The 21,296-nt window shown below is 36.7% G+C and overlaps 1 protein-coding gene across 1 annotated transcript in view; it reads right to left on the reverse strand.

Moving 5' to 3' along the window:
* LOC126155594 (glycerol kinase-like) overlaps nucleotides 1-21,296 on the reverse strand; it is a 188,905-nt gene that overhangs the window by 103,931 nt on the left and 63,678 nt on the right. The window contains exon 6 of the mRNA XM_049916239.1: nucleotides 13,321-13,431. Coding sequence (XP_049772196.1) covers nucleotides 13,321-13,431 — 111 coding nt within the window. The remainder of the gene's footprint in view (nucleotides 1-13,320; nucleotides 13,432-21,296) is intronic.

The following is a 21,296-nucleotide window of genomic DNA, read 5'->3' on the forward strand; positions in this document are numbered from 1 at the left end:
ATAATTTTTTTTTTTCGTTGCCAGGGAAGTTTGAACGAAAATGGGATATTGTTATGATACTCATTCCGAGTATATTTGTACTTTTTCCAAATTGGCTCTGGTTTTTGAGATATAGGTTATTTGTGGAAATGAGAGTTTCATGTGGATAATATCGACTGCAGGGTCCATATATGGTGTAATGTATTTGCTACCTGTTTTTTAATTAGTGATATTGTACTATCTTTATTAAACAATTGTGCTCAGGGAGTGCATCTGTGTGGTTGAGGATTACATCATGCAAACATCACACTGTCAGCATGTGTTCAGTCCTGTTGTGCGGTGCGCGTGTTGAAGATATTGAGGGTTGTGCAGATTTGAATTCGGCGGTACTCGACATTCATTTGTTGGCCGAGGTAATCCCCGCAACAGCCGATAGGTAGCGTTCAGTGTAAACAAGAAAAATGGCGATGGTCGAAAGTCACACACATGTGCAGTGCAGCTTCAAGGAGATAGAACCTTTTCATCGTGACGTAGCAAATAAGAGGTGAGTATTCATTTCACACAAAACAATTAATGATGTTTGTTGGATGTGATTGACATGCAAATACAAAAAAGTTCTGCATAATATGTAGTATTTGTGCAATTTTGTTTTAGGAAAACATGAGTTCTTCACGCCGTCTTTGCGTGAACCATCCAGATGAGTTCTGCTACATTTGTGGTGAATACGTTCTTCAAAAGAACAGGAAGAATATCACTCCTTTTGTGAAGGAAGCGTATCTTGCATATTTCGGAATTAAACTTGGAGATCAAGACAAGGTGTGGGCACCCCATAAAGTTTGTAAATGCTGTGTGGAGTGCTTACGGCAGTGGACAAAACGAAAAAGGAAAAGCTTAAACTTCGGAGTGCCTATGGTATGGCAAGAGCAGAAGAACCATACAGATGATTGCTATTTTTGCATTGTTAATGTGAAAAGTTTTAATAGGTTCAAAAAACGAAAGTGGGAATATCCCAATTTGGAGTCAGCAAGAAGACCGGTGGTGCAAAGCAACGATGTTCCTGTACCAAACTTCACAACATTACCCACGCTAACATCATCAGATGACGAGGTGCACGGCGAGGAATGTACAAGTAGTGGTTCGGAATACGAAGGACGTGAGACACAACCCCAGCAGTTCGACTAGAAGCAGCTCAGTGACTTGATACGAGAACTCAATCTTTCAAAGCAAGCATCAGAACTCTTAGCATCCAGGCTTAAGGAAAAGAACTGTCTTCATCCAAGTGTTAAAATAACAGCTTACCGGATGAGAGAAGAAAACCTTCTTCCATACTTCAACCAAGAAGAGGTTATAGTGTATTCCAGCAATATACCTGGACTTTTACTTGAATTGGGGCTGCCGGAATATAGACCAGAGGACTGGCGTCTCTTCATAGACAGTTCCACTAGAAGTTTAAAATGTGTTCTCCTACACAATGGCAATCGTTACGCATCTATTCCAATTGCCCACTCAACAAAACTTTGTGAAGCATATGCTAACATCAAGATGGTTCTGCAGAAAATTCAGTATATGCAGCACCAGTGGTTGATTTGTGTTGATTTGAAAATGGTGAACTTCTTGCTTGGACAACAAAGTGGATACACAAAGCACCCATGTTTTATCTGCATGTGGGATAGTAGGGCAAAGCATGAACATTGGAAGCAGAAAACATGGCCTCCAAGGGAACATATGGCTGTTGGTGAAGCAAACATCATTAATGAACCTCTGGTTAGTAGGGACAAGATTGTTCTTCCACCATTACATATTAAGTTAGGACTAATGAAGCAATTCACCAAAGCTTTAGACAGAAATGGTAATTGCTTCACATACATCTGCAATACATTCCCTGGACTCAGTAGTGAAAAACTTAAGGCAGGAATATTTGATGGTCCTCAAATTCGCAGGCTCATCAACGATACCAATTTTACAAGTGTCATGACTGTCACTGAAGCATCGGCCTGGAACAGTTTTGTCGCTGTTGTAAAATGTTTTTTGGGCAATCATAAAGCTCCCAATTATGAGGAACTGGTCAAAAACATGCTCACTAACTTTCAAAACTTAGGAGCTAACATGAGCATAAAATTGCACTTCCTTCACAGCCACTTGGATCGATTTCCTCGTAATCTAGGTGATTTCAGTGAGGAACAAGGAGAGCGGTTCCATCAAGATATGAAAGGAATAGAGGAAAGATATAAAGGAAGATGGGACAGGCATATGATGGCAGATTATTGCTGGAATCTGCAACGTGACTGTTCTGAAGAGACCTATAAAAGGAAAGCGTGCAGGAAGCGGTTAGTCATGGACGGAAAATGATATACTTATAGAGAAACTTTTCAATTATGTTTTATACATGGACAAATGCCTATCAGGTTTTCATAGAAGCTATTTATAAAGATTATTTTCTTTTTTCATTGTAGTTTGCAGCGCTCGGGTTCAGTATTAGCAATTTCTTCTAATTTTTTGAATAAATCATGCATTATCTCAAAAACTAGAGCCAAACTGCATAAATGGTTGCTATATTCGTCCTCAGCACCACTAACCCATCCTAAAGCCACTCAAATATCCTTGGCAAGAAAATTAGTGTTGACCAGTGTTATATTACCTAAATATCATATTAAGTTATTGTTGAGCCAAATTGTAGCCCAGTGTAACAACTTGTTTACAACTTTGTATTTTTGACTAGAGTGGTCCAATGAAGGCCATAAAATAAATAATAAAAAATAATAAATAAAAAAATTATTATTATTATTACTCATAAACCATCATTCTTCTTTACAGGTAATTCACAAGTTATTCAAAATATTATTTCACTATATATCACCTACCTTTCTTAGGTCTGAACTGAGTGACAGACACCTGAACTAAATTCACTTTGATTTCGACATGGAACATCAGCAATACTCTCAAATCCTTATAAAAATGGCACTGAATTCATCATCTGAACCATTTTTATATTCCAGCTGTACATACTTCTAATACTTTTACATGTTTACAGTTTTCTTTACACTGAGGTGATGAAGACATGGGACAGCGATATGTACATTACTTATGGTATCATGTAGTAAGGTAGAAATGGGCCATGTATTTGTTGAACTTCCATCTGTGCTCTCGTGATTCACATGAAAGGTATTCAATGTGATTATGGCCATATGATGGGAATTAACAGGCATTCAATGAGGAATGGTAGATGGATCCAGACGCATGGTAAGAGCTGAGAGTAGGATTCACATTTGATGAAGACATCATGAAACTATGGGCCCAACTTGTCAACAAGACATTGTGGAAGCTGGTGGTGGCTCCATAATGATAAGGGCTGTGTTTACATGAAATGGACTGGGTCCTTTGGTCCAAATTAACTGATCATTGATCATCTGCAGCCATTCATGGACTTCATGTTCCCAAACAATGATAGAATTTTTATGGATGACAATGCGCCATGTCACCAGGCCACAATGGTTCAGAACTGGTTTGAAGAACATTCTGGATAGTTCAAGCGAATGATTTGGCCACCCATTGAACACGTTTGGGACATAATTGAGAGGTCAGAGAGTGCACAAAATCCTGCACCAACAACACTTTTCCAATTATGGATGGATATCAAGGCAGCATGGTTCAGTATTTCTGCAGGGGACTTTCAACAACTTATTGCTTCCAGGCTATGTTCAGCTGCTGCAATACACTGGGTAGAATGAGGTCTGACATGATGTTAGAAGGTATCCCATAACTTCTGTCACCTCACTGTAGTTTTTTAATAATATTTTCTGACAAATTTTACATGCCTTCATAATGTTACTAACTCAAATTTCATTTTATTTGTATGTTAGAGACATTCATTATTTTATGCAAATGTTCATTATTGCTGGATCCAAAGACAACATAAAATGTTTTTCCCTTTCTTAAAAGACTGAAAGGAAAAAAGTTTTTATTTTTAAACACCTTTAAATATTTTTTGCTTCAATACTCTTACTTACACATTTCTTTTACAATCTACAGACATGCTAGTGGATGAAGACAATGAAACAAGAAATAAAAAATGAATTCACACAGATGGGGAGGCACTATTCACCATATAATGTATTCACAAAGGAGCAGCAAATTCCCTGCCTACTTATTTGCTCAAAATATATCTGGCCCTTGTTCTCAAGCCTATTCTCCACCCGCAGGGTGAAATCAAATGTTTACTGCTGTTCTACATATGAAACACAATACCATAAATGTCAAAACCGTTGAAAATATTACAATTTACAATTACAATTTCACTGAATGCTGCTTCACATCAAAAGTTACTTTTTGTGCATTGCTTACTTTGATATCTACAAAGAAATATTATGACACTTTAATTAACATTGACAACATTCTCGCTTTCTACCTGCACACGTCAGTATCAGTTATTTGAATTTCATTTCCTTTAGTGACAGTTTCAAAACATTTTCATACTTTTTTACGCAGGCATTCTGTCACAGTGTCATTAACTACATTAAATGTTGTATTTAAAATTTCTTAACTTACCTCCACATCCTTTACCTCAGCAATATCTACTGTTCTGTTTGAGAGATCATCTCAGTACTATCATTATCAGAACATACTTAATTACCACTTTTGAGACAGCCTGACAAGAATCAACAACTTCCTTCTACTCATTATAATTGTTATCAGTTTCCTTCTCTGTATTCCATATCAGTGCTGAAAGCTAATAATTTTGATCCCAAATTTTCTTTTGCATCTTGTATTTTGCTTTCTAAGCTACCTTGAATTGATTCTAGGTTATCACATACAAACAATGAAATGAGTCCATTCTTGTAACCAATTAAGTTTTTACATCATTCCTCATATTTGATTTTAAACTACTGATATAATGTTTGAGATCACTTCTACAATTTTTTTTTTCCCATCACTATGCAACTTACTTTTAAAATAACTGATGAATCTGTTTTATATTTGACCCACTGCTTGTAAATCTTTCCTTATGTTACTAAATAGTTGCTCCATGCATTTTTGAATTACACTATGTCTACCCTCATGCACTGAATCTTACCTATATAGATCATACGAATATAATTAACATCACTCATTCTCAACACATATGTCCAAATTTTCTTATCACTCATTATGGCAATAGTTATTAACCATGTAACAAAATAAACACTTTTACTTTAATTCTATCTGTGCTGACTGCTGTCTTTGATGTTTTTTTCCGAGTCACCAAGCTGGTATGTTTACATCCAACAGGTTCTTAATGGACAGTTACAGCAGTACATTAAATATGGTGGCAGTGATCTTCTCAGTTTTCCATTCATTGGTATCTTTCAAATATTGCACTGATATCCCTAGCTTTCCATTGGCTGGTATCTCTATGACTTGTAGGTGAAATAGTTGTTTACTAAATACTAAATCCCAATTTCTTCCCATCACTTCATTTCTCAGTTCATCTTCCAGTTTTTTTACAAGCTATTCTGTATAACCTCCATTACTTTCACTGTCCCTATTGTTAGTTGCTCAGATGTTGTGAGTTCTTTTCACAATGCCTCTATTTCAAAGTTTTCTCAGTCTGAGCAACAAATGTCAGCTTATTGACCTGGTTCTTCACCATTGGTAGTTTCATTAGCTGTTGTTTTGAATCATCCTATTGATATTAATGAACTTGACTGATATCTGTTAAAGAAAATATATAATACAGCAGCAATTTCACCTTCATGCAGTTTACGTGTATAATACAAGGGACATTTGGAAATTATTTCCAGTTGAATATTTTTACAAGTATTGCTCAAATTGTAGGCACATTCTCTTGTAAGATGAACTGATCCAAGTACACCATGCAGATGCTAGATGGCTCTTGTGAATATGTGTGTAGTGAAAGAACAGTGCTTGTCTGTTGTTAAGTGGAGAAAACTGTGGGCAAAGATGGAAGGTGAAGGCTTTGCGTATTGGCCATCCGTCAACATCACAGCCTCTGGGGAACACTGAGATTGTGTTTCAATTGATTATGGCTGATAGGAATATAACTTTTGATGAACAGGAATGGCAGACAGGACTCAGCAGCACAACCCTGCAGTCCATTATTCATGACAATTTGGATATTAAAAGGTTGTGAGCACACTGAGTTCCAGGGGTCTTAACACAGGCACAGAAGGAGAATTTAAGAATGACGATCCATTTTTCTTTACATATCTTTGTTCTACAATACCCATAGTCAAAGACTGACTTCAACTAGGATTCGTCAACAGTCACAGTTTGTTGACAAATCATAATGACCATGCCATACACCTGACAAGAAAATCCAGTCTATGGAAGGGAAACCTGCTGGGAGTACCCAACCTAAGAAACCTTGTGCTGCTCCATCTACAGGTATGCAGTTGATCTTGTTTTTTGGGACACTTGTGGCATATTGTTAATGGACTGGCTTTCACAAGAAACAACTGTCAAGAGTATGGTGTTCTACAACAATCTTACATGACTTACAAAGGAATAGTCCAGTCCAATATGTCGAATTCCATTCTGAACTTTTTATGCAGGAAGAATACAAATAAAGAAATACACTGTCAAATTTTTAGCTGCTAAGACACACTGTAAGTATTTTTTTTTTTAAATTGGTGAAGTTAATCATTTCTGTTATGTGAAGAACTGTTTATGACAGTTTGTATAGCCCTTCCTGCCTAGTGAGCAATCAGTTGTGACAAGAGAGCATAGTGCCACATTGTTTTAATACCAAGAGTGACATGAATGAATATGAAGCACCTAAACCATATAAAAATGTCACATATCATTAATATTTTGAATAAAAGGCAGTTTGGTTTGATAGCTAAATTACTGCAGATGTAATTCTTACAAAGGTTACAAGCAGAGGAAAATAAATCATTTTAATTTATTTCAATGAAATATTTCTTATGCATACATTTTTATAACAGTTCCTGTGCACAATTCTTATGATAATTTTTGAATAATATATATTTTAATAACAATGAAGCTGTTCCTTATTTATGTCTCATAGTCATCACAATACAGAAAAGTGTTATTTGAATGATGGAAACAAACATCATCCTTACACCTGGCATGTCTGACAAAAGAAAAATTAATGCTTTCAGGCACATCACACATGTTACTAGTTTTACTTAGACAGAATTTTGGAGGAGTAAGAAATGGCCCTGGCTGTTGACATGCTTATTGTCCTGCATACCAAGCACACTTAAAGCAATACAGAAAATGTGCTTATGCAAACAGATAATGCACAAATGACTGAAATTTAAGAATACTGTTCTCCTGATAAACCTCAAATGACACGGAATTATCAGAAATTATACTGTCTGATAGTTTCCTTTAAAATACTTTACACAGTGGAAAAAGTTCTTTATCGACGATAACATTGGTTGTTCTGATTGGAATCTGAATTGTATCAAAAGTCTTTCCATCATCCACTTGAAAGCCTGAGGTACCATTATGACCAGGCAAAGAGTCCAACAAAAGCAATGAACTGATTTCTGCACGTGATTTAGAAACTATGTTGAATATATATTTATGTATGGTATTCTGCCATATGGCAGGTCTTGTCATGGGTTAAGCCACTTCCACTTTTGTATCTCCATAGCCAGTCTGTTCATTTCTGAATATTTGCCTCCTTTGATATTTTCCAGCTTTTGATATCTTCTTCTTCTCTCCCCCTTTTCCCTCCACCATTCCTTGTATTCTTTTGTTCAATAAACAGTCCCTCCTCAAACAATGTCCACTCCAGTTCCGTTTTCTCTTTCTGATGACTTTCAGCATGTTTCTTTCTTCTCCAACTCTTCTTAATACTTCCTCATTCCTTACTTGGTCTTCCCACTTCACTTTTTCCATTCTTCTCCATATCCACAACTCTAGTGCCTCCAATCTTCTTTCATCTTTCTTCCTCAATGTCCAGGTCTCCGCACCATATAGTGTAACACTCCAGATGTAGCTTTTGGCAAGTCTTTTCCTCAGATCTTTGTTTAGTGGTCCACAAAGTAATTTCATCTTGAGTCCTTATTTCACCATTGCAATTCTTTTCCTAATTGCTGTTGAGCAATACATATAATCCATTATTACACTTCCCAAGTAACTGAAGTTATTCACTTGCTCTATTTCCTCTCCCCCTATTTTCATATGGCATTTTCTCCCCTTTCCTCCAATTACCATGCTTTTTGTTTTCTTCTTGTTAATATTAATTTCATATTCTTCTAATTTTGTGTTTAGATCATCTAACTTTGTTCCATCTCTCTTGCACTCTCTGCCATCACAACCATGTTGTCTGCAAATCTTATACAATCCACTCTCTGACCCCTATACAAACTCCTCTCCTTCCGTCACTACTTCCACTAATAATTTCCTCCAGAGATATAATAATCAGTGTTGGCGATAAACAACAACCTTGTCTTACACCTCTCCCCAGTTCAATTTCTTCACTCATCACACCTACATTCTTACTCTTGCTCTCTGGTTCAAATATAAATTTATAATTAGTTGTCTATCCCTCCAGTCAACTCCATGTTTCCTTAAGATTTACATCAGTTTGTCCCATCTGACACAGTCGAAAGCCTTCTCAAGATCAATGAACACAACATACACCTTCCTTTTCTTCTCCCTGTACCTCTCCCCTCTCACTCTCAGTAGTCCAATAGCATCTCTAGTTCCCACTCCTTGCCTGAAACCAAATTGTTCATCTCCTATTACGCAATTCAGCTTTCCATATAGCCTTCCTTTGAGCGTCCTCAGGAAGACTTTGGCTGCATGCGATATCGGGCTCACTGTTCTATGTTCTTCACATTTTTTGCTGTTCTTTTTCTTTTCTATAGGTATTAAGATACTTTCTGTAAAGTCCTTTGGCCAATTTCCTGTCATATATATTTGGTTACACAATTCAATCAACTCCCTTTTCCCTTCTTTCTCCAATGACTTTAACAGTTCCACAGGAATCTCATCAATTCCCATTGCCTTTCTGTTTTTCATCTCCTTCATAGATTATTCAATCTCACTAGTTAGTATTGCATTTCCTTTGTCATCATCTGCAACTTTATCTTCTTCTTCTATCCCAAGGTCTTCTTCACATGGTTGGCAGTCTGCAGTGTATAGCCATCCTATATATTCTTCCCATATTCTCATTATTTCTTGGAGTTCACTCACCGTTTTACCATCTCCTGCCCCTACTTCCTTTAGTTCATTGTTGTTTCTCTTTGCCCTTAATGTCAAATCCATTGCTTCTTTGTACATCAAATCATATTTTCCTTCTTTCTCTAATTTCTCTATCTTGTCACACTTTTCTCTCAGCCATTTCTCCTTTGGTTTTTCTGTCTCCCTTCATAATTAATTATTTAACCACCTGTAGTTTCGCTTCCCTTCTTCTGTGTTTACAGTTTTCCGTTTCCTGCAATCATCCATCTTGGTTATCACATCTGGTGTTACCCATTCTTTCTCTACTTTTTTCCTCTCCTTGACTCCAAGCATTTCCTTAGCTGCCTTTTTGATCCATTTCCAGTACTTTCATCATGATTTCACAATATGCACTCTAATTTTTCACAATTGCCTTTGTCTTTCAGTTTCTCAAAGTTAATGTGCTCTCTCTTCTGTCCTTTCCAGGTTCTTTTCAATTTAACTAGAACCTCAGCTATTACTAATGTAAGATCTGAATAAATATCTGCCCCTGGATAGCTTTTGACACTCTTGAGGCAATTTTGGTATCTTTGTTGTATCATTATGTAATCAATTTGATATCTTTTGTTGTTAAATCAAGATATCCAAGTACACCGTCGTCTTTTGTGGTTATCAAATAGAGTATTTCCAACTACCATGAAATTTTCATTGCAGTATTCCAATAATCTTTGCCCCCTCTCATTTCTTTCTCCCAGTCCAAATCTTCCCAGAGCTTTTCCCTCTGGGCCTTCCTCAACTACAGCATCACCCATTATAACAATACATGCATTTCCTTTCTCTCTCTCTGCTAAGTTTTCTATCGTCTCATAACATTCTTCTACCTCTTCATCTGAATGATTACTTGTTGGCATATAGACGTGGATGATAACTAAGTCTTTCTTTTTCCCTTTCAGTCTCATCATCATTATTCTTCCACTAACATAGTCAAACTTGATAACCTTGTCTTTCAGTCTTTTACCTATCAAAATTCCAACACCATACATTCAATTTTTATCTTCACCTGAATAGTATAATCGGAAGTCGTCACTTTCTAGTTCTCCACAACCACCCCATCTCACCTCACACATTCCAAGTACATCCAATTTGTTTCCTGTCATGTCATATTTGGTCTCTTCTAATTTCCCTTCCTGAAGGAGGATTAAAACATTCCAAGTCCCAACTCTCAATAAGTCTTCCTTCTTCTCCCCCTTCCTTCCTTTTCCATTTGCACTGATCTCTGGAGTCTTTGTTGTATTCCCCTCCAGAGATCCGACTGAGAAGAAGCTTTACCTCCGAAATATTGTGCAGAGAGGTCCATCCCCTGAACATATAGGGAAGTAATTCCAGTGGTGGTTTCCCGTTGCCTTCCACTGTCCTCCACATCCTGTCGGCTCACTGACCCAGTTTCCCGCTGGGGTTGGTTACCCAACCTTCCACTGGGTTGCTCAGTTTAACAGGTGCGCCACATGTAGGTAGGATTATGGAGGATTGAGGTAAGAGAGGCTAAGAGAACTCTCTTGTTGAGTTTTTGTATTCGCATCTCATCCCCATTTTTAGCCAGAGTGGCAAGGTTGTAGCAGCAACTCCCCCAGGTAATCTCTCAGATTTGATAAGATGTTAAAAATTATTCTTTCTTATTTTTCCAGATTTTGATAAGCTGACTATAATTTTTTTTAATAAACAGTCCTTTTCTAAATTTTTAGTCTTAATATGCTTTAAGGTCCCTGAAGACAGATATAAAAGTGCAGAAATAGTAATTCATTCATATGTACCACTGTCATTGTTCTATATGAATGAGTCTTAGCATTCATCGACTGCACAACAGACTCTGTCTTCTTTCACCTCGAAATGATAAAGTGCAGTTTGCTCACAGTTCTTTCACGAAATCTGATCAATCCGCATTTGACACAGAGATGTGGGGATAACAGCAAGCTATGTTTTCATGTCAGCTATGAATTTATGCCATCTCTCCTATACTCTTACTTGTTTTGTGACTCCATAAAATGCATTATTTCTTGAAACTGTCTAACCAGGTCAAAGAAGATTTGAAATCAGCAACTCATCTCAATCATGATTTGGAGAGCGCATTCTCATAATCTCCCTTGGTAATGCTGCACTCCCTCTCACAAGTAGCAATACATGGTTCATATCCCAAGAAAATTCCTCTAAAGAACTGTTGTTCATGTTATTTATTCAAGTTTATACGATTATATTGATTATTAATTGAGGTTAATGGTATTTTTTGGCCACTGTGTACAGTAAATCTTTTGGGTGGTTTTTTATTTCACAGTTTTTTGAGTTTCACTTTGACATGTATTTACTACTTCATGTAGGTCTTAATTCCATTTATGTGGTTCACAGTCAGATTATGTAAAGCAAAACCATGTTTGCACACTGCTCAATATTAAGTGTTAAACATAATGAATATTAATTCACTTCTGCCTCCATTGTTAACATTAATGCTAACACAAAAGCAACTGGTAATTATTATAGATATAAATGAGTCGCAAATTTGAGTGAACAGAACCTGCAGACAATTGTTTCAGAGAAACTGTCAACAAAAACTGAAATTCCTTTTACAAATTACTGAGAGATCCAATGTACATTGACTCATTTTCATTATAAATAAAGTACAAAAACTACCACTGTAAATCATTTCTGAACACCACTCATAAATCACAAATATCTCCCTCAAAAAAATAGTTCAAGGTGAACTACTTATAATGTTATCAGTGGTAACTGAGAAACTACGGTAAGTTTTGAACATCCCTGTTTGAACAAGAAACTGGATATTTCATCTGTCGTATACATATACAAATAACAAAATGAAATCAAACAAAGGAAAAAAATATAATATTAATATCAGCAGTAGCACAAGAATAAGTAGTGGAAAGTCAAGGATGGAATAACAACAATATTATGAAAAGGACACACTGTTACCCACTATACAGAGGAGATTCTAAGTTGCTGACAGGGACAATGAAAAGACTACTATCCATTTGTGTTACATTTAAGCTTAAACATATAGCAGTCTTTTCATTGTGCCTGTCTGTGATTCAGCGTCTCCACTATATGGTGACTGGCAATCTATCCTTTTCATAATACTGTTATAAGAGCAAGTAGATTTACAATAGAAGCGAACTACAGCAGAACATGTGTGGAGCGCCATCATTTTTTGGTCTAGCCTCCCACCTATGACAGTCCTTCTTGTACGATACTTGTATGATTTTGAAGAGAAGAAATACAGCACAGCATACTAACTTCACCATTCCAATTAATGATTTAAAACTTGGTGCACTGGCCATCTGGAATTTTTAGGTGGTTTTCCATGCTTGTTTAGGCAAATGCTGAACTGGTTCCAGTCTCTGCCTCAGAAAATACAATGCACAAAGAGTTAAAACATAGTAGTATACAGGAAGAAGTTCACGTTTTACAGGTAGACGGTGCATATGATTTTTCTCCCTTAAGTTAACTGATGACAGTAGTGACAGAAAGCCAATAGGTGAGGCTACTTGATACTGTATCGTGTGTGCTACCTATGTTTGCCTAAAAGGGAAAAGGAGTTTGAGGAAAGAAACTGTAAATGGATGACATAAAAATTATTCTTTTATTTTTATATTGTGTTTCACTTTCTGTGTACCTTTGCACCCTAAAAAAATTATTCACATTCACAAAGAAACTAATTTGTCTTTACCTTTTCCCTCATACACTATAACCTTCGATGTCTGAACAGAACTAGGCTTCTGTATTTATTACTTCTCTGTTAATTTAACCTAAGGTATTATTTTCCCTTACTATTGTGTGTTTCATGTCAATGTATTGTCTCAAGGCTGTGTGTGCTGTATTCATATCTCTTTCAGCACTTTACTGGACCTGTACATTCCCATTTTCAATTAAGAAAGCTGTCATTTTTATATCTTGGGATTTACACTGCTGGTAGTCCACCCTCCTTGATTACTTTTTGTAATTATAGCTGCAGATATTTTAGTATGTTGAATATAGCTCACTGCTCTAATTTTTATTTTTGGTATTAATATACAAATTAAGTGTATACGAATTTAACAAGCAACAATTTCAGTTAGGTGTATGTGATGCTTTCAGAGAAATATTCAAATAATAATAATGAAAATAAAATTCATTTATGTCATTTAAGTAGTGTGAACTTACTGTTGTGCCAGTATTGTAGACCACAAAACAACCAGCTCTGTAAGTACTCTTTGCCTCTCCCTCATTTAGACACATTTCTCCAATCAATGCTGATTGCTGGTTACCTAAAATCTAATTCATAAAATTTCACTTATAACTACACAGGAACCTTAAAACATGGAACAAATTAATGTACTTTACTATTCCAATTGCAGTGTTTGCAAGTAAACAGTTTTACAATAACAATGTAAATATGTTTTATTTTACAATAGTTTAGCCTTATAAATGTGCCTGTTCAGTTTATTTCACAGTTTCTAATCTGATAAAGATAATTCACCAATACAATATATATTAGGAACCACAGTTGCAAAATGTAATAGAAGAACACTTAAATAGCCTCATGAGTTACACAAGAGAATACACGCAGAAAGAAATTAAAGAAAGAGTACAATACTCAAAAACTGAAAGTCACGAAATAATCTTCAAGCAAATTCAAAGCAAATAGTGATACTCCATATAGCACTTCTTTGACAGTCCTGAGAGAGTAACAGTGACAAGAATGTTGGCATTAAGAAGCACTGGAAAGGCTGATCACATTTAATACTCTACATCACATAACATTTTGGTTATCATCATGGAGCATTATCCTCTATCACCACTCCTTCACAAATATGGTGGTGTAAGATAACACAAGCAAGAGACATTTTAAGAGGTTATGAGTTAAAATTCTGCATTAGCCATGCTCCTTTTACCTCCTCAAATCACTCCACACAAATGGTGGAAGGGTTTCTACATAAGATTTTCTTGAAAAATAAAAGGATAGAAAGATAAAAATTCTTGGCAAATCAAAACTCTGTCCTATAACTGGACTTGAACTCAGATGTTCCAAATTTGAATTAGAGTGTTGCTCTGAAGGTTTCAATATTTTGTTTCTCTATTACTATTCTGGCAGCAATATTCCAGACCTCAGTTTTCAGCTTTACATATTTGCTACCTTTGTCTTCCACCCAAGGAAGCTTGCTTTTTGTAAAATTATTTATGGTTTTTGTCGTCAAAGAGAGACATACTGCTTATATAAGCACTCTTGAGTCCTATGCACTCTGTATCTAAGAACAATGGTCTATACACACCAGGAAGGTCCTCGTGCTAAAAGCTTTTCTGGAAAAGATGTTTCCACTGACTCCCAGATCATGATTAGAAACACCATACAGTTTGAGGCCTGAGATGGTGGATCATCACAGTCACTAAGCTGGGGCAGCAGATGTTGGTTGTGAAGGTAGAGCCCTTTTTGGTAATGATACAAAAATCTGCTGTTCTTACACACTCAATACATCTGGCAACTGCAGGTTCCGAACAATTGGCATTATGTTCAAATTCAGTTATAATTCCTTAGAGCTACCTAGCAATGGCTGTCCCACTGAATATGTGCACCACTGGCTATGAAATTGTAACACTTGATTGGCATTAAGTAAAGTACATGTATAGTATAGTAGGAAGTATATATGATTAAATTTGTAAATAATGTAGCGATAAATAGGTTGTAAAATTTATAACACACTGGTGCCACCTCTGACAGTAACAACAGCTCTAAATCAACTGTACATGAAATCAAATGAGTTTAGATAGATACAGGAACATCATTCAATGCAGCTTCAGCTCTGTGCCTGAGTTCATCAACCATAATGGCTGGCTAGCAGTGGCAAGCCAGTCTCTGTGCAACCCACAATATATCTGCAATGGGTGGGACACATGAATTTGTTGACCAGAAGAACAATTGAACACCCACTTTATCAAGATTGGTCAGGACAGAATGGGCAGCAACAGCCAAAATACAGCTTTAGAGGCCAATATCTCTATCCCAGACTCCTGAACAAATGTCAACAAGAGGTTTATGAACTTACACCACACATTGCTCGAACTTACATTGCTCGATCATAATGCCATATATCATAAGTGAATGCAAATAAACAAAGCAGATTAATTTACATGTTAGGCAATCACTTATTGCGGAAACTGTTGTAGTCTATATATATATATATATATATATATATATAAAGGGAAATATCCTGACTGACCAACTCATCATCACCCAGTCCATACGGCTACAGATAGAAACTTCAAATCTGGAGAGGGTTTTGATCTGATACTGTAGGCATCATTTACAGATGAATTTCTTGAAATTTACCCTTAAGTAGTGGCATAATTTGGGTAACATAGACATATAGTTTTCTTTGAAAATTGTAAAAAATTGTTGTAGGTTCATGAGTAGTGGGCTACAGTGTGAAATTTGTAATAAGTTTTTACATTGGGGAGATGGAGAACATAATGGAGAAGTCAGTGGACATTCTGGGGATATCCTCATCTGGAATTGCAGAGTATGTAGGAAAAATTAGTGAATAAAGGAGCAGGAATGTAAGATCTGTGTCCTTCAGGTGCAGTTAGAAAACTCAAGGGGGTAACTCGATAGGATGAGGAGGGAGAAGGGGGCTGGGGAATGGGAACTGGCAGTTAGTACTAAGGCTGCTTGGAAAAGAATATATTGAGACAGTTTCAGTTTGACCAATTGTCAGGGCTTAGTGGAGATGAGTCTTTTGTAGCTGTGGGTGTATAAAACATGCACCAGACCTCAGCAGCTATTATGCCTACCAGTTGTAAATTCAAATAGAAAGAAGAAGGTTCTAGTGTTACATAGTTCTCATGGCACAGGTGTAGGCCAACCACTGCAGGAAGTGCTGGGGCACGAGTACCAGGTCACCAGCATTGTGAAACCTAGTGCAGAATTGGCTTAAGTGACTGATAACATAGACCAGCTATGTAGTAATTTTACAAAAGAGGATCAGATAGTGATTGTACGTGGAGCTGGGAATAGTCTTGATGAGGATAGAAAGCATGACATAAGTGTTGACCTGGAAAAGATGGCTATTCAAAATAGTAAAACAAATATGCAACTCATGCAGCTGTTCCAGTGTCACAATTGGCCTATCTTAATATAGCTGTTAGGCATATTAACATGGGACTTAAGAAGGCACTGACTATTAGAGAGTATGGTTCACTTTGCAGTGGTACCAGCTGAGGCTATCAATAGGCATATTAACATGGGACTTAAGAAGGCACTGACTATTAGAGAGTATGGTTCACTTTGCAGTGGTACCAGCTGAGGCTATCAATAGGTCACACTTCATTAGTTACAATCTGCATTTCAGCAAGTGTGGGAAGGGGAGGCTGTCAAAACTTATAGGTGACAGTAGTGGGGGGTGTTGGAATCACTCATGGGAACAACACTAAGTGGTAACCAATGCTAGGACTGCACTTTTTTTCAGACTGAAGTCAGATGATAGGTGTCTCTGAAGTCTAGCAAAGGAACCATGTTCAAAAAGGAGAGGTATGTAACAACAAAGGAATGAACATGTTTCATCACAATATAAGAGATATTAGATATAAAGTTAGTGAACTGCTTGTTGATGTTGATTGTGACATTACTGGAATATCAGAGCTCTACTTTCACAATATAGCAGTTTAGAGGCTATTGGAACACAGATTAGCTGGATATTTTTCACGGAGCACTTAGCAGAGTTGGAATGTAGCCATATACATGGAAAATGGTTTTCCATTTGAATCTGTTGACATACTGCACTGAACAAGTCACTGAATACAGCACAGGAATAGCTGAATGTAATGAAACTACACTTTTAATTATAATGTGAATATAATCTTTGCCTTTACAAATGTCTGCTTGTGTCTGTGTATATGCGGATGGATATGTGTGTGCGTGCGAGTGTATACCTGTCCTTTTTTCCCCCTAAGGTAAGTCTTTCCACTCCCGGGATTGGAATGACTCCTTACCCTCTCCCTTAAAACCCACATCCTTTCGTCTTTCCCTCTCCTTCCCTCTTTCCTGATGAAGCAACCGTTTGTTGTGAAAGCTTGAATTTTGTGTGTATGTTTGTGTTTGTTTGTGTGTCTATCGACCTGCCAGCGCTTTTGTTTGGTAAGTCTCATCATCTTTGTTTTTAGATATCTTTTAATTATAATTATCTATAGGACCCATAACTCTTCTTTTTGAGCCAGATTGAGTTCTTGGCTCACTTTATAGAAAGTACCAAAAGTTAGCTGTTTGTAATGACTTTAATATTAATGTTTTAAGTGACTGTACAAGGAAAAACATGTTGGAAGATTCTCTAAATTCATACCATTTGATGCAGACTGCATTCTTTCCGACTAGCACAGTAGCACAACTATAGACAACATTTTTGTTCATTCTTCATTACTAGAGGAGCACTTGGTTAGTAAAAAAGTAAAATGCCTTTTAGACCATAATGCACAAATTTTAACACTATCTATTTAGAAATGTTAATCCAATGACAAGTGAGACTTTTTCAAACCTCATTAAAGAGCAAGAGTGGCAGAATATTCATTGTGCAGTGCACTAACATGTTACCTTGAACAAATTCCCCACATACAATAGATCACCCAATTCTATTTTAATATCAGTTCATCAGTAACAATGTTCAGTCTCAAAGGTCTACATTAATTCACAATAAATACCCCTCATCATGTTGTAAGTTGATGCATTGAACTGACTATGCCACATCTAGCTGCATCACAAACTAACACTTTATCACACATGCAGCTATGTCACACGACTAACCTCTTTAGTCAAAAGAATAATTCTATACAGTTTTCAAATATTCTGACCATGTCAATATACATATTTGATATCCATCATTTGAATATTATTTCTTTTTGATTTGACTTCACTAAATTACAAACAGAACATGACATTAGCAGCAAAAAGCAGTCACTAGTCAATTAACCTCTTTTCTCCACCCCTGCCAGTTCCACACTACACTACTCAAAACATTTTCCCTGGAAATATTAATGTACAAATTCAACAACATTATACAAGAATGGATTGCTTCTCATCACAACGGTAACACATTGAGTTACAGACAAGCACAATAAAAAGACTGTTACACACTCAATTTTCAGCCAAAATCATCATCAGAAGGGAAAACAAGCACACAGTCACACAAGCCAGCACACCTCATGCAAACATGACAGCTATCTCCGGCTACTCCATCAGTTTCAAATACAGCTAGAACCTTGGCAAGCTGCTAGTGTGTAAGGCCATGCAGTTCCTTAGTTATGTTCCCTTTCCTTATGGGAAATTCCTGGAAACATCTACTCACTGAATGATCATCTTGATGGCTTGCTGCTGCTGTTTGGTCCTCACTTACCTGCCCAGTCCAGCCATCACCTCGCAGCTTACCAGCTACATACTGCTCAGCCTAAAGCCCTCACTCCTCAATCAATTTATGTATACTGACTACTACTAATAATATCACAGGATGTAGCAATGAATCTTTCACAGACAAATGAGGTGATGTTACATTTCACAATGATAATCCAAAAATCCAGTCAATTTAACTAATTATAACTTAAGTATATCTCTGAAAAAAATACACATAATCTACAATGGTCATAAAAATAATTATTCCAATTAAGAAAGTATTCTTAATTGTAATACATAGACACTGAAGTAAATACCAAGGAGAGTCAATAGAGGTTAGTTACAGTAAGTTTTCATAAGGCTTTACAACAATGATGGAGGCTGAGGTGACCTGTTAGTATTGTGACTTTAGTGGTTGGGTACTGAATGGACTTCTACTTGGCTAAATTCAATGCTGCTACCTCTGTTCCACCTTGCAAATTCCACTCAATTACCAGGGAATTTTTGAGAGCTACTGTTAATGCAAGACCTTTGTCACACAATAGACCTGATTTGTTCTGTGCTAATTGATCCCAATTGTATCAACAACTTCAAAAATTGGTGTTCACACCTCATGACTACAACAGAAGGGGGCCAACAATTCACAAATTTCAGAGAATGGTAAACAACTAGGAATAACTAACAGATTCAGTTTGCACAAAAATACAAAATGTATGGCAGAAACTACAACTAGCACCTACCACACATCTGCATCTACATCAACATCTAGCAAAGAAGGAAAGCATGCTGGTGCTCCAATGATTTTGCTTGTAAAGCCAAGAAGTGGCGTAAACACTTCCCTGTACATCACTGCTTCATTATGTAACAAAAAAGACAATACAGCTTATGAGTCCATACTGTAGTTTTTGCTAACAAGAGTTGCATCTGCTCTTGACATTGCGGCTTAAAATCTTCAATTCCAGCTATTTCTCATGTTCTTATTGTTGATAAAAATTTCCTTGCTATTGACAGTGCTGCTTTTGGCTTCCAAATACTTAAAAACACTAAGTCCATAATGCACTAGAAGTCTGAAATTCTCAGCACTAAACAGGCCTGCAAGTTACCATTTATAAATACAAAATGAAGAACACACAAAATCACAAAGTTCTCAAGGCCAGTCAGGTAGTCATGAGTCTACCCATAGCAGCAATTGCAACCTAAGACCTCAACTATATGCTGGATGTATTCCAATATTTGTCTTCCTCTACAGTTTTTACTCTCTAGTACCATGGCAGTCATTCCCTCATGTCTCAACAGATGTCCTATCATACTGTCCCTTCTTATTGTCAGTTTTTCCCTACTTTCCTTTCCTCACCAATTCTGTAGATAGCCTCCTCATTCCTTACTTTATCAGTCCAACTAATTTTCAACATTCTTTTGCAGCACCACATCTTGAAGGTTTCAAATCTCTTCAGCTCCAGTTTTCCATGGTCCATGTCTCACTACCACACAATGCTGAGCTCCAAACGTATACTCTCAGAAATTTCTTCCCCAAATTAACACCTATATTTGATCCTAGCAGGCTTCTCTTGGCCAGGAATGCCCTTTTTATCCATGCTGATCTACTTTTTATGTCCACCTTGTTCCATCCATTATGGGTTGTTTTGCTGCCTAAGTAGCAGAATTCCTTGACTTTATCTACTTTGTGATCCCAAATTCTGAAGTGAAGTTTCTCACTGTTCTCATTTCTGCTACTTGTCATTACTTTTGTCTTTCTGCAATTTACTTTCAATCCATATTCTGTACTCATTAGACTGTTCATTCCAAACACCATGTCCTGTAATTCTTCTTCACTTTCACTGATAATAGCAATGACATCACCAAATCTTACCAGTGATATCTTTTCACAACGAATTTAAATCCCACTCTTGACCTCTCTTTTAATTTCCTCATTGCTTCTTTGATGTACAGATTGAACGGTTGGAGTGAAAGACTACATCCCTGCCTTACACCCTTTTTAATCTGAGAACTTTGTTCTTGGTCTTCCAGTCTTATTGGTGCATCTTGGTTCTTATACATACTGTATATTACCCAACTTTCCCTATAGCTTACCCCTATTTTTCTCAGGATTTCAAATATCTTGCTCCATTTTAAACTGTCTAATGCTTTCTCCAGGTCAACAAATCCTATGAATGTGTCTTGATTTTTCTTCAGTCTTGCTCCCATTACCAACTGCAATGTCAGAAGTGCCTCTGGTGCCTTTATCTTTCCTAAAGCCACACTGATCATCATCTAACAGATCCCTGATTTTTTCATTCTTCTGTATATTATTCTTGCCACCAACTTGGATGTATGAGCTGTTAAGCTGATTGTGCAACAGTTCATACACTTGTCTTGTCTTCTCTTGCTATCTTCAGAGTTGTGTGGATGATGTTTTTCCAAAAGTGTGATGGTACATTTCCAGTCTCATATATTCTCCACACCAATGTGAATAGTCATTTTGTTGCCATTTCTCCCAATGGTTTTAGAAATTCCAATGGAATGTTAGCTATCCCTTCCACCTTATTTGATCTTAAGTCTTCCAAAGCTCTTTTTAAATTCTGATTCTAATACTGGATTGCCTATCTCTTCCCTGACAACTCCTATTTCTTCTTCTATCACATCATAAAAAAAGTTTCCTCCCTTGAGGTCTCCAATGTACTCTTTCCACCTATCTGCTCTCTCCTCTGCATTTAACAGATTTTGCCAATGCACTCTTAATGTTACCTCCCTTGCTTTTAATTTCACC

This window comes from Schistocerca cancellata, chromosome 2, assembly GCF_023864275.1.
Source record: "Schistocerca cancellata isolate TAMUIC-IGC-003103 chromosome 2, iqSchCanc2.1, whole genome shotgun sequence".
Taxonomy (NCBI): Eukaryota; Metazoa; Arthropoda; class Insecta; order Orthoptera; family Acrididae; genus Schistocerca; species Schistocerca cancellata.